The 15,066-nt window shown below is 37.7% G+C and overlaps 1 protein-coding gene across 1 annotated transcript; it reads right to left on the bottom strand.

Moving 5' to 3' along the window:
- Positions 1–332: 332 nt before the first annotated feature.
- Positions 333–14,285, bottom strand: LOC133854088 (beta-adaptin-like protein B). Its single transcript, XM_062290115.1, has 15 exons — positions 14,126–14,285; positions 11,862–12,059; positions 11,455–11,568; positions 11,021–11,271; positions 10,401–10,536; positions 10,098–10,277; positions 9,908–10,000; positions 9,592–9,803; positions 9,416–9,479; positions 9,108–9,287; positions 7,963–8,055; positions 7,113–7,516; positions 6,587–6,776; positions 6,203–6,406; positions 333–945 (listed from the first exon to the last, which is right to left on the bottom strand). Exons 1-15 carry the CDS (start codon positions 14,210–14,212, stop codon positions 646–648), a joined length of 2,706 nt encoding a protein of 901 aa, XP_062146099.1. The 5' UTR covers positions 14,213–14,285; the 3' UTR covers positions 333–645.
- Between the last annotated feature and the right edge of the window lie 781 nt (positions 14,286–15,066).

Below are 15,066 nucleotides of genomic sequence, written 5' to 3'. Positions count from 1 at the left end.
AACGATACAAACGAAAAAATAACTAACAAGTATAGAAGAGAAAGAGAGAGAGAGAGAGAGCTTTTTTTTTTTTTAAGTTATATTTTTTTTTTTTATAACTTTTTGGGAAAAGATCGACACAATTAGTAATTTGAAGAGGACATTGACAATGATGAGATAGTTTGAGGAGATTATGTGTACTTTATCCATTTAATCTCTACTATTCCAAGATAAATTACTGTTATATATATATATATATTATCAACCAATAATTTTTTTAGTATTACATATAAAAATACTCGAATTGAGATTCCGGCTTATGTAAATTCCCGGGACAGATGCAAGCACAATAGTGAAGTATAAGTTGAGGTACACAAAAATTGTAACCAGTTACAAGATCACAAGTGTCATGGAAAACAAGAAGGAAGCCATAAACAATGGATCCTAATCAAAACACAGAACTCCTGAAACCAAAATCTCAAGAGTCTGAATAAATTAAAAACAAAATGTTAAGCGGCAGGACAGCTAACAAATACTGCAAATAGCAGAGAAGACGCACAAAAAAATGACCAGCCAAAATCTCAACGACTAATATAGATTTTACAGATAAGAATCGAAGGAAAGAAATACAAAAAAAATTATACACATTAACATCACTTAACAGATTCAGCCCGCGAGGAGAGTCTCAATAGCTTCGAAGAAAAGAGGTGCCATTTCGGCGCCCGGTGTCTTGATTGCACACTTGACACCAAGGGTTCCGACGGCAGTTGTGAGTTCGATCAGAAATGGTATCCCTCGAGGGAGTTTAGCAGAGAAGTAGAATACATCCTGGTTTGCATGCTTGCGCTTTGCAATAAAGAAGATATTTGATGCAGTTAGCCGGTCTATAGCCGCTTCCGCGTTATTCACCACAATACCAGGGAACTCCTTCGAAACCTCATTTGAATCAGGAAGGGACCTCCATGTCTGAGATGGGAAGAAGTATCAGATTTCAATGCCGTAATCAAGACTTCAATAAACTCAAAATCTACATGTATTGTGAAAACATTCTCTGAATCAACTTGTTTCATCGGTCAAGGGTTCCTTCTTTTAACACTTATACTTCAGAATCAAGCTCAGAGCTGTTTGTTTTCTTAGGGTGGTTTAAGGATGACAATTTGTGTTCGGGTCATTTCGAGGCATAAGTATAAGACTATATAGGTCAATCATAATCTAACCTATTTAATTAAACGGGTCAAACCCCTCGACCCTAACCCTCTAATTTTGTGTTGAGTTCATGTCGGGTTGCCAACCTTAATGTCGTACAGGTCGAGTCGAGGCTAAGGGTGTACAACTGGTAGCAGTTATTAGCTCATAACCACAACCGCAACCGGGGTCCTCAGTTATTCCTATTTCAATAACCGCAACCGCAACCGGCTATCGGTTGCAGTTTCTATTAACTGCCGGTTATCTAGTTATTTTAACCCAATTATTAACCGGCTAACCGGTTTTCATATATGTTGAATTTTTCATTTTTTTTATATAAAAAAAAAATCCAATATTTGCATTCAATTACATCATTTTCTGTCCTAAAAATTACCAATCATGAATCATCTTTTGGAAAATTGGCAAAACGAGAAAAAAGTAAAACATAAAAATGGCATCCTACCACCGAGATTAGCAAAAGAAAGGTACCGATTGGAACTGCGATGTAGAGAAGAATGGAATCTACGAGAGAAAGTGTGAGAGAGAAATGACTCTGGGTTTTTTTTGGGGTTTTTATAGTTTTTGTTTTGTTTGATGGGTTGGGTTTATGCTTATTATTACCTTCTGGATCTCTGATCCATGCCCAGAAGGTACGTACATTCCTTAGATGTTTTAGGACAGTCGACTGAGATAATGACTGGGTCTGGTTTCGATCTTATCTTGAGCTGTTGCTTTGACGTCTCATGTAAATAATCCCCAAATTAAAGGCAATATTGAAGCTTCACAAGGCAACGCCAGCCACCCTTGCACGTCAACTGTCCTAAAACATCTAAGGAATATATGTACCTTTTGGGTATGGATCAGAGATCCAGAAGAGAAGAAGATAAGAAGAAAGAAGAGGGAAAGAAGAAAAAAGACGAAGTAAAGACGGGCTGGGAGAGTAAGGCAATGGCGTGATGAGTTGATTGAAGAAGAAATAAGAAGAGAAGAGAACTGGAGGAGGACAATGCAGAAGTGGGTGAGACAGGGTTGGGCGACGGCGTGATGAGCTGAAGAGGGAAGAGACGAGAATGAGATTTAGGTTTAGGCCTTTAGGGTTATCCGGTTATTATATAATAAAAACCGGTTGCGGTTACCCGGTTATTAACCGGTTTTTCAGAATGCAATAACCGGTAACCACAACCGGGCACCCGGTTATCCAGTTGCGGTTATTTTCGGTTTTTTGGTTAGCAGTTATTAGCAGTTACCGGTTATTTTCGGTTGATAACCGCCCCTCTTGTACACCCCTAGTCAATGCATGGGTATAAGAATAATTTCGAAGAGATGTGTCTCAGAGAAGTCTTCCTCAATTACTGTCTGATCACTTTCTGTTTATGTTCGATTGTGGGGTGGGGAGCAGAGGTAGGAAGTATTTTAAATTTAAAAATGTGGCTACAATCAAAGGGTTTTTTAGAGCAGGTCAAAACGTGGTGGCGGTCTTACAAATTATGAGGGTGTTTCTAGTTTTGTGTTGGGACAGAAATTCAAAGCACCTAAAAGCTGACTTGAAAAAATGGAATGAGGAGGTCTTTGGGGATGTAGGGAAGCGGAAGAAGGAGATGGCAGCGGGTGTTTTTGTGAGCTGGATTTGATTGCAAAGGAGAGATCATTATCTGAGGTTGAAAATATTCAAAGAGAATAGTATTTTAGAGAATTGGAGCGGAGTGTCTATCTTGAAGAAGTGAGTTGGAGACAAAAGTCAATGGCCTTTTGGTTGAAAGAGGGCGACAACAATACGAATTTTTTCCATTGGTTGGCAAATTCGCAAAGGAGAAATAATTTGGTTTAGTCCTTAGTGGTTGATGGGAGCACGACGACTGAGTCAGTAGTAATCAAGGATCACATTGTGAATTTCTATAAAAAGCAGTATCGTGAATAATATAAGTGGCGACCAAAAGTGGATGTGATTTTTCACTTCTTTCTATTGATGACGGGGAGAGAACTTGGATGGAAAGAGAAGTGCGGGAGGTGGTGAGGAATTTCAATGGAGATAAAGCGCCAGGACCTGATGGATTTTTTATGGCTTTTTTCTAGAAATATTGGGAGGCTTTAAAGGACATTATGGCGGTGTTTAAGGAATTTCATAGCCGTGGAAAATTTGAGTCGTCTTAATGCTACATTTATATTTGGGTCTTCCTTTGGGTGCTCACTATAAGGCTTCCACTATTTAGAGCGGCATTATTGAGAAGATGGAGCATAGATTGGCGGGTTGGAAGAGGTTGTATTTATCAAAGGGAGGTATATTAACTTTGATAAAAAGTACTCTCTCTAACTTACCAACATATTATTTGTCCCTTTTCCCTATTCCAGTAGGAGTGGCTAATCGATTGGACAAACTTCAGAGGGATTTTCTTTGGGGAGGTATTGGTGATGAGTTTAATGCTCTGTTTGTTTCGACGTAAAATGGTTTCTGGAAAATGATTTCGGCATTTTCCGATGTTACGTGGTGGCGAAAATAATAGTCAACCGGAAAATAATTTCTGTTTGACAAACAATGCTTAGTAAATTTCAGAAAATGATTTACGTTTTTTAAAAGCGTACATCATTTTCCCTAGATGGCATATGCATTAGACCCTCTTTTAAATGACGCAGTCGACCTTCACATTCAAGCAATCGACCACCACCAAAATCTGGCCAGTGCCGGAATCTGACAACGTTCGGTTACTGTCGCATCTGACAACGTTCGGTTACTGTCGCCGAATTCCGAAGACCAGAATCCGGTCAGCCCAGATTTCGGCGACCAGAATGGCCGATTCCCGGCCACCTGGCCAGGATTTGGCCAGAACGGTCAGCTTCCGACCTACTGACACAAATGGCCAGATTCCGGCCAACCCAGATTTTCGACAAAACTGTCTAGATTTCAGCCTTTATCTTGGATTTTGGCAGTAGTAGCCGAAATCCAGTGAAAGTAGCCGGAATCCTGCCGGTCAGTGACAGAATCTCGTCTCCAGCGATTTTTATTATTTTACATTAATATTTATATGTTGTGAATAAAAATTGATTTTTATAAGTTAATATGATTGAATGAAAATATAAAAAATATTTGCAATTTTCAGTATAGGTCAAACACTGAAAAATGCTTTCGGCAAAAAACATTTTCCTAAAAAATGACTTCTGAAACCATTTTACGACGGAAACATTTTATGTCGAAACAAACGGACTATAAGTTTCATTTGGTGAATTGGTCGAAGATATGTTCTCCAATAATTTTCGGGAGGAGGGGGGGGGGGGGGGGTTAGGGGTGAAAAGTTTGATTCAATTTAATTGGGCCATTTTGGACAAGTGGTTGTGGAGGTTTGCTATAGAAAAGGATGCTTTGTTGAAAAAGGTGGTAGACATTAAATATGATAGTATGAGTAGAGGTTGGTGTTCAAAGGAGGTTGGGGGACCCTATATGGTGGGAGTGTGGAAATGTATAAGAGGAAGTGGGACGATTTTGCTAATCATGTGAGTTATGAGGTAAAAGATGGCTCTAAAGTGTTGTTTTGGCATGATGTATGGTGTGGGGAACAACCATTGAAGGTCCTATTTCCCAATTTGTTCATTTTTTCGTGTGGTAAGAATGTGTGGGTGGCGGAGAATATGTAGTTCCACAATGGAAACATTCATTGGAATATTATATTTATTAGACCTGCACACGATTGGGAGGTGGAAGTGGTCTCTAGGTTCTTTGAGTTGTATTCTCAAAGAGTCGAGCATGGCGGCGATGATATAATTTGTTGGATTCAATCTAAAAGGAAATTATTTGAAGTGAAGTCTTACTATCAAGTATTATCTAATCCTGCAATTTCCATTTTTCCTTGTAAGAGTATCTAGAAAGTGATGATATAATTTGTTGGATTCCATCTAAAAGGAAATTCTTTGAAGTGAAGCCTGACTATCAAGTATTATCTAATCCTGCAATTTCCATTTTTCCTTGTAAGAGTATCTAGAAAGTTAAGGCTCTTTCGAGAATGACATTCTTTGTGTGGACAGCAGCTTTTGGAAAAATATTAACTTTGGATAATTTACGAAAGAGAAATATTATTGTGAGGGAGTGATGTTGTCTATGCAAGATTTGAGGAGTCTAAATATCATTTATTCCTTCATTGTGAGGTTGCCATAGAGATGTGGAGTGCGATTTTTCAGTTGTTTGGAATTGATTGGGTTATGCCTCGCAAGGTGAGCGATTTGTTGGGGAGTTGGAGGAGACAATTGGGCAACCATAATGTTTTGAACATAAGGATGTTAGCTCCTTTGTGTTTGATGTGGTGTCTTTTGAGAGAGCGGAACGCAAGAGCTTTGACGATTGTGAGAATGGATAGTTAGAATTGAAGAAGATGATGCTACACACCCTGTATATATTAAGAGTGGCATGGCATAGTGTCTGTTTCTAATTTTTTTGAATTCTTAGAATTATGTTCTTTCTCTATGATTTATGAGTTCTTTTGTGTATTCCATGTGTACTAGGGCTGCGCCCCTCTACGCTTTGATTGAATATGCATTACTTATAAAAAAAAAGAAACTAGTAGTTCCTAAATTCAACAAGCTGTGTGCAATATTATTTCATGAATCTACCAAGCTTCTCAACCTACACTTCAGTCTTAAAATGTTTCTCCCTCCAACTGCTGTTCTATTCTTAATCTTATCAAGATGGATACCACAACACAAGATATGCGAGTAAAGAATGGCTACCTACACTAGTGCTATAATTGGGGACTGCAGTGGCAATTTAGTTTTCTATCACGCTCTACTCTCTTAGAAGTAAAAATGAGGTTGTTTTGATATTTTAATGTCTCTGACTATAGAGGTTCATTCTCCCATCCTAAATTAAATGGAGAGCAAAACTAAATAACATCCTAAATTAATTAATGAGAAGCACAAAAAAGCAAAGCAGTAATGTGAAGTTTTAATACTCCCTATCTCTCCTTCTTATTCTTCTTTTTATTATATTTTTGCTAAAAGTGGTGAAACCCACCACATTATTCCAACATGATGAAAATACTACATATATTTTTACCTCAAGGAAGCTTCCACGCTCCATTCTCCCATCCTCGGTGAAGAACACATGCAATGGGATTTTATCACTAAAGTACCACACTGGCTGTTGACTGTTTTTCACAGCAACCTGCAAAAGTGAGCTTGGGGGGCCTTGAGACATATTCTGGAACATAACCATAGGCAGAAGAGTCCTAGCAGATGTCCCAGGTTGCACTTGCGGAACCTAATAGATAGAAAGGTAACAATTTAAAAATCAATAAATAGAGAAACAGCAATATGAAAATTTACTGAGACATCCAAGAAACATACTAGGGTTAGGAAGTAAGCCCCACAACCCAAAGCAGAAAATCCCACTCAACCATGTATTAATGACAAGTAACAGGAAAATTAACGTAATAACTACCGTTAAGGGTCCAGCAGCTGCAAGACCAAACGAATTCTTGTTAAACTGAATCAGGAACCCATCAAGTGCAAGTTGTGTGTTGTTCTCAAACAATAAACTGTAAAATATTTGACCATCCTGTCGTGTCAGCTGTGCACTAATTTGTAAACCTTGGCCAGTTGATGCTGGTAGTAAAACAGGCAATGGAGGGCTGCAACAAAGGCCAGAAAAATCAGTAAATTTAATGCATGCACACTAAAGTTACTCCTATTTTAGCAACAAAGTAATCGGAATCTTTTGAAGCAAAACATATCATGCCAAGTTTATCAGTAAATTCAGATACTCCAATTTTATAAATTATTGAAAAACGTGATAATTGTTCACTTAATGATACAGCAATTCTTAAGTATTTACAAGCTCCTGGATTACTTCAAGAAAGAATAGAACATTTTCCAACATTCATCACACATTAGTCCTGTTACAAGAAAAAAAAAGTCACGAGTCCTATGACAAAAAGCAGACAGCTAAGACATTACATCATACTTACCCAGTAGGAGAAGCCGGCTGATCAACAGGAACAATAGCACTATTGTCAAGGCCTATCAGATCACCAAGCAAATCTGGCACCGGAACAGCAGGTGCAGGTGCAGGTGGTGCAGGGGCTGGTTGCCTCGCAGTAGCATATGGAACATTACTTGAACTAGGTGGAGAAGATCCCTCAGCATGAGAAGGTGATTCAGAATATCCTGTTTCACTCCCCTCAGGATAATCATCATCTTCTGTTTTCTGGGCTGTGGTCTTCACACGTGTTACAAATGCCTCTGGGGGCTTGTGATAAACAGAGGATAGAGTAGCAATGTTGGCAAGAAGCTCATCCAGAAGACTTGCATCAAGTTGGTTTGAATCATCACTTATCACAGGCTTCTCAGCCAAGACAACATCCTTAGCCGCCTGAGAGAGAGAACATAAGCCTGTTAATGTACAACTCAAAACTGTGGTCCTAACGTCATCTATCATTATACATGCATGCAGCCAGACAAGTGTTGTAAAAACCCTAAAGGGTAAGACAAGGCTGACTACCTAATGCAATCGTGCTCTTTCCTACAGAAGGTGAAATTGGCTAGATTCTTAGGACAAGGCACAAGCATGATGGTTACATAATATTTGAGTAGCCAACATTATAAAATTTCGATAAGTCTTTGTTGAGCTGAGATTGGCCATCCAATCAATGAGGGATTGACATAGAAGTGCTAAATGTGGTATAAGCATGAGGACTCCCAGCAACCCCCCCCCCCCCCCCCCCCCCAACCCCCATCCCCCTCGTTCTCTAACTTTAAAAAATGTAGCTGTATCTCAAATCAATACAAAAACTAACGTTCATTTTGGCGAAACCACACCTCAGGATCAGTTGATAAGAGACGCCAATATATGTAAGCACGATCTCGCAGATCAGGATTGTCCGTCTCCACAGTGGCATTATTCAAAACAACCTGTAAACATATCAAAAAAAAATTGCCTCAAAACAAGCCCAAAGACTGTATAGTGTTTACACGTAGTTGAAGAAAAAAGTTAGCAGTTTAGAATAAACACCGCTTACTAAGCTCCAGTTGTGCCCAAAATATGATATCAAGCACAGAATGCTGTTCTTATCTTTCTACATATGCAGAAAGAGTGATATTTAACTATGATATCCCCATCATGATAATATTTGCTTCAACATGGTTAACACTGCACTTGTTTCACATTCAATCTAAGATTTGCCTACTTAAAGGACACATGGGCAATAAATGTACCGTCGGGGAGCATCATATGGACTTCTTACAAGTATTTGTCTCAACAAACTTATGCAGGGAACAATCCAGAAAAGCCACACTCCCTCCAAACACAATATATGATGACAGAATCACCAAATGAAAACTAAATAATAACAAACCAATAAATAACTGAATTAATGAATTAACTCAGATATTTAAGCCAAACTCAGGAAATGAATATATACAAACAATAACAATCGGCGAGCAAGGCATGGATTCATTAGCATTAGCTACTAAGAAATGCTGTTCTTGCTTTTAAAAGAAAAAAACTGTTTCAGGTTGTTGACAACATTGTATATTGCTTTGTTTAGTTTTGTGAATGTCGTCTTTCCAGTAAACTTATAACTTATTTTGGATACTTCTTCACAAACCATAGAAATACTTTTACCACAACAAAATTGTAATAACTTACCCTAATATTTAAGGAAAATGTTTCATTTAGGACACAATAAAATTCAACCTCTTTTAGAAGAGTTTTTTTCCCTCCTTTTTCTAGAATACAATGTGGTCAATCCAGACACTCTATGACAGAAGATCCACCTGGATTTTCCACAAAAGTAATTGTATCCACATCAACTCTGTATCCTTGAAATACAATCATCCTCCATCAACTCAGAACCTGAATCAACTCAGTAGTCTAAAATTCCATTTGAAGACTACTGAAGGAAAAAGAAAGCTGGAACACACAATTGATCTAAACAAATGCTTGAAGAGTATTAAAGCAGAACCTGAATCATCTGCTGAGGGCCTTCAGTTGGCTTCTTAAGAAAAAGTTTAACCGTGGCAGTCAACAATTGCAGTTGTACTTGTGCAGGCTCTTCAGGAAAACTCTCCAAGAAACTTTCAAGGAGCTCATCAGCATTATCAATTCTTTCCGCATATTCACCAATTATCCAGATCATTGATGCCTGGTGGATTTTTTTTTTGGAAGGGGGGGAAGGTTGGCGGGGCAAGAAATATTAGCTTGTTAGGAATAACTGATAACATAAAGCTTAAAGCTTTTATAGCGGATTTGTTACATCTGAAGAAGCGCTACCTTAGCTTCTGGCTCATCTAAAGTGTCTAAGCTCTCACAGAGTGTTGCAATGATAGACTCATAGCTGTATGGGAAAACAGAGATTTACAATTAAATTTGGAAGGAAGATTCGATCATTCACTAAGATGCTATTAAAAGAACTCCTATACCCCTCCCAAGAAAGAAAGATGACTTACGTGTTAGGGTATCTTCTAAAGATATCTTTAATAACTATAATTGCCTCTTGAACCACATAGTTAACTTTAATCTTGATCAGTTCGAGCAAAACACTAATGCATCGCTCAGCAGCTCTTTCTAGCTTGATGGCACAACGACCAATAGCACGGACAGCTTTTCTGACAAAATCTACATCTACTTCTGTAGCATACTCCTTGAATTCCAATAGAACCTGCAGAAAGGTCAATCAAGGGAGCATCACAAACTCTGATGAAGACATACTAGAGATAAGGCAAACACAAACTGACAATAGCCACTCCTAGAAAAGGAATATACCTGGTCTATATTTCGGTCTGAAGCAAGCTTTATCATGATTTCTAATTTCTCCATTTTCACATAGATTGGATCATTGTACTTGCAGAAAAACACCTATAAAAGAAAATAGCATTCCATAAGCTTGTCCTCCTTAAAACATTGGATGCAAGTACATCTATAGGTGTATAAGCATGTATAAAGTTGAATTGACCTTAATTTCATGGGCAAGGATAGTAGGCCGTCTTTGTACTATAAGATTGATGTTTCGCAATGCAACATACTGTATCTCAGGTTCTGCAGAAAGTAATGTCACAAGAGGAGGAGCCATCTTTTTGCAAAGATTTCGAACCACATCAGTACTGGTGATAAGTTCCATTTGTTGGAGGATCATCTGCAAGGAAAAAATGGAAAAGGTAAAGATGATGGATAGTCAACATAGTTGACAAGTTGGTAACTGTTGAAAACACTGACAATTGAAAAAGAACACCAATCAATAAATGGAAATAAATGCCACCTTAACAGCTGAAAGTACAACTGCACAATTAGCATGTTGCAGTCGTGGAGTAACTCGCTCAACTATATTTTCGGCTTCACGAGCATCAGGTGCCTTATATCTAGAAAGAGCATCCAAGATAAAAACTTGACCCCACCTGGAAAAGTATGTATAGCAACCAAAATTAGACAAGCAAACCAAAGGCCATTGCAGCATAAAAAAGAAAAAAGAAAAAAACACACAAAACGAAGTCAACGATATAAAAGAGGCTAGACAAGTGCCCGGAGTGCTTTTGACCACTCTGCTATACAAAACCTAGAATAGACAAGAATTATCAGCTTGGGACTAAGGATGACAACCAATGCTATTCTCAGTAAATCAATACAGAAGCATCACTAAACTAGGGACCAGATACTGCAAAATAATAAATTTAAGATGTTTTGACTTAAATATTGTTAAAAAATTTCATAAAGTTTCTATTTGCAGCATATTACTATGATGAAATTGATTAAAGAAAAATTATAACATCTGCTGCAGACTAGCAGATACCTTGGAGCAAATTGACGTCCCACCTTATACTTTGTCAGTCTTAAAAAAATAGGTTTTTTCACATTATCAATAAAAGTAAGAAGCAAACGTACTCTGTGCATTCATTTAAAGCAGTAAGGAGCTTTGAGAGTGTGTGACTAGTGATCTCAAAAATGGGTCTAGTGCTATTTTCTTGTATCTCTGCAAGAGCTGCCACAGCATTTGCAACAACCATTGGATTATTGTCTGATATCAAATCCTTGAGAGATTCCAAGAAACCTCTGTCCTCAACTAACTCAGCATTTATGTCATAAAGTTTTGCAACACATATGGCGGCGGTCTTGCGAACATATGGATCATCATCCTGTCAAAATATAATAAAAAAGAAAAACTCAATTGCTGGTCAAAATTCAAGGAATAGAACACCGACTGAGCCAGGCACATGGATAGGATGGTGCAAATGAATGTTGTCTAATAAGTTATGACCGTATGACTTGTCAAAAGTTAACACTAGGCAGATGTGGTAAAAATGCCACCCTTAAATCACCTTGAGACATCTCTGAAGAGGATCACACAAATACTCTGTAATTTTATCAACACGTATACATCCCATCGTCCGTACAGCCAACGCTCGAATCAAAGGATTTGGGTCCTGTGAATCCTGCATAAATGCCCATAAAGTAAAAGTTAAATAGAGATTGCTAAAAGCATTATTATAGCAAGTTGAATATTATATACTATTGACAGGAGTTTTCAACCCCAATGAAGCAGGGGATGCTTAAAAACAAACACACATCCATTTCTTGCACACTATTAAAATTGCTGTTCTACTAAGAGATACCCCTAAAAAATGGATGTTTTCAAAAGTACGCTCTTCTTCTGATGTCAATAATTATACTAAGAGAATAACTAATGTAAGCTATGCTAGACAGAAGATTCAAGTCTACTTCTTACCTTCACAAATGTATTTACTGCGAGTATTGCTAGGTCAGGTTGGCTTTTAGCATAATTAATAAGATACAGATAAACAAGCTTCTTCAACTCCAAATTCTCTGTTTGCATGCAATTCACTACATCCGTGAACAAAGATGAAACATCCTTCCCAACAGTCATTGCAGCAATCACCTTCTTAACAGCATCTTTTCTCTTATCCTGCGTAAGGCATTAAAAAACAAATAAACAAAGATTATGATTTACATAGTTTCTGATGAAGCACAAAAGGAAAAGAAAAAAAAAAAGTTTGAACAATGATAATTACATAACCTTAACATTTATAAATTGAAAAATAAATAAAAGAGCTTGAAGACTAACAAATTATGCAGCAAATACTGCATGGCTATTAACAACTATCTAGTAAAGGGCATGACATATAAGCCCAACATATAAGTAATAAGACCAACTTATTACTTATCAAAAAAAAAATATAAGCCCAACAAAAATATATAACCTTCTTGTAATGTAGAAACAATAATCATTTATATTTGTTAAATAGTAAACAGAGATAAAACACATCTACATACTAATAGCATCAAATTTCTCCAAGCTGGCAACAGTTTCAACAGATTCTTAGAATAAAATGGAAAAAGAGTTCAAGATCAGGCTGGCCATTTTCCCTGCTAATAAGGACCCACACTAAACTTTACTTGTCTTGTCAAAAAAATATGTTCGAAATAGGCTATTAACCATCTTGAAATGAGCTTTTGGATGCTAATAATTCTGTTTCCCGACATAATACACCTCTCTCACTTCCAAAACTAAGCTGCTCAAGAACATTTCAGCCTGAATAATTCTCCATTTTCAATGGCCTAACTCTTCCACTCATGCTATAAATTTGAACTCCTTTTGAGTAAAGCTAGTTTTGACATTTATTCCTAAGCCCAGAAAAGCAATGATAAACCTCTACTCCTTCCACTAGATACAATGGCCTATCTCTTCATATTGTCCTCCAAATTGGAACTCCCCCTAGTCAGTGGATCATCTCCTTCTTCACTGCGATGTGGCTTCTACTTTGTGGAGTTCTCTCTTCAATCGTTTCGGGATGTCTTGGGTCATGCACAGACAGGTTATCGACTTGCTTGCTTGTTGGTGGTCCTCTGGAAGGCCAAGGAGCGCTGTAGTTTGGGAAATGTCGCCTATTTGCCTGTTTTGGTGCTAATGGAAGGAAAGAAACAATAGTAGCTTTAAGGATTTGGAAAGCACATTGGAACAGATTTTTTCCCCGTTCTATCTTACTTTGTACTTTTGGACTACGGCTTATGTCCACCTTTTATCTTTTACTTTTGCCGACCTTCTAACTTGCTTTTCTCTTTCTACTTAGGTGTTTGCTTGTATACTCCTAGTTTACCAAGAAGAGCCTTATGCTTTTTTAATGAGATTGGTTTATTACTTATTAAATTGGAACTCCCCTGACCTATACGTAGTTTCCATATCTACTCCTACAACCCCAAAAAGCAATATACCATAATTATACCTAGGTTTTGTGAACAAAACATTACAAAAAAAAAAAAATCCACAAATGCCCTAAATGATTGCTGTAACCTAATAGCTGATATGGAAATCATAATCGTCAAAACAAGTCAGAGTTAAAGTGATAACAAAGCAAATTCCACATTTTCTTCTATTTCCTGCGATTCCACAACAATGAAACAGGAGATAAAGCATTTTTCCCTTATCTACTTAAAAATTCCAATTTAAATCCGTAGAAGTCTCATCCATAAGAGAAACTTGGAAACGCCATCACGAAATCCACAATGCACGGCTAGATCAGCTAGAAAGCAATGAACTAACAAAAAAAAAAAAACCTCACGCAACGTCCAAATCGTACGGAGAGTCAGAAAACCCAGATTTTCAGTCCGACTCCAGCGATTCCTCGGCCACCAAGCGGAGCACAAAGCTCGTCAAACACGAAGATGTAACACTAATCCGATCCGCACAGTCCAGTGAACATCCCAGAACCACACAACGCCAAATCCGATATTATCAGACCACAAATCAAATCGAAAACCAACAGATCTGCTCGCTACTCTCATCAATTGGACACGAACTTAGCATTTCCTCAAATCACAAACCAAATCGACGCAGATCACAGCTCCAAACACACACACGCATACACATATATAGAGATAGAAAGATATATATATATATATATATATATATATATATATAGAGAGAGAGAGAGAGAGAGAGAGAGAGAGAGAGAGAGAGAGAGAGAGAGAGACCTTGTACTGAGAATTGAGCTCCTCTTTGAGCTCGGGGATCTCACCCTTCTTGGTGGTGGAGAAGTACTTGGAATCGTGACCGCTCATCTCTCTCTCTCTGCGCGTGTTCGTCTTTCTCTGAGAGCCGAGGAAGAAGAAGAAGAAGGATACGGCGAAAATGCTTTCGTTTTAAATCGCTCTGGCTTTAACTCCGAGCCGGTTGGTGAACCGCTCACTGGACCGCTATGCTTGACCAGTGCGAGCCGGGTGGACTCGTTTGGTCAATGTCGTTAGCCACTTGGTCCATATGGGCTCGGTTTCACTGTTAATGGGTTTGGGCCGTTGTCGACCTATACCATTCCATATAGAGGGTATCAAATGTATAGCTTATTCTTTTGGGACAATGTTGTTGTTGTTGTTGTTGTTTTTTTTTTTTTAACTGAAATTATTTCAACCCAATTTACTACACGGATATATATTTTAAAAATTTTGAACAATAATCATTTCTTTAATTTTAAAAAGTTTTATATTGAAGAACTTGTCATTACGTGATATAAATTGTAGGGTTTCAGGTGAAGAGGTTTTTTTTTTTTTTTTTTGGCTTGTCAGCGTCCGGGTAAGTGAACACTTTAAAACTCCGACAATAATATAAATATACTTTTTACTTAGGTTCCACCTTCTTAATTTCTCCAAATTAGGGACGTGACAGTTGGGATTTAAGAAAATATACTTTGTAGAATATTTTACGGCCGCTCTAACTAAACAATAAACTATTGAATTTACCTCTCTCCTTACATAAACAACATGAGAATATCTCATAGAGCATAACTCATATTTGTAAACTCTCAATGAAATGCCCAAATCTATTGAAAATCAGGCTATCTGAATTGATTGCATTGACAACTTGCACATCATCTAACTAAAACTAAATCTAAGCCGAATCCGTAAATAATATCAAGATT

Source organism: Alnus glutinosa, chromosome 13, assembly GCF_958979055.1.
Source record: "Alnus glutinosa chromosome 13, dhAlnGlut1.1, whole genome shotgun sequence".
In the NCBI taxonomy this organism is placed as follows: domain Eukaryota; kingdom Viridiplantae; phylum Streptophyta; class Magnoliopsida; order Fagales; family Betulaceae; genus Alnus; species Alnus glutinosa.
This window is presented reverse-complemented; position numbering and strand designations above follow the sequence as displayed.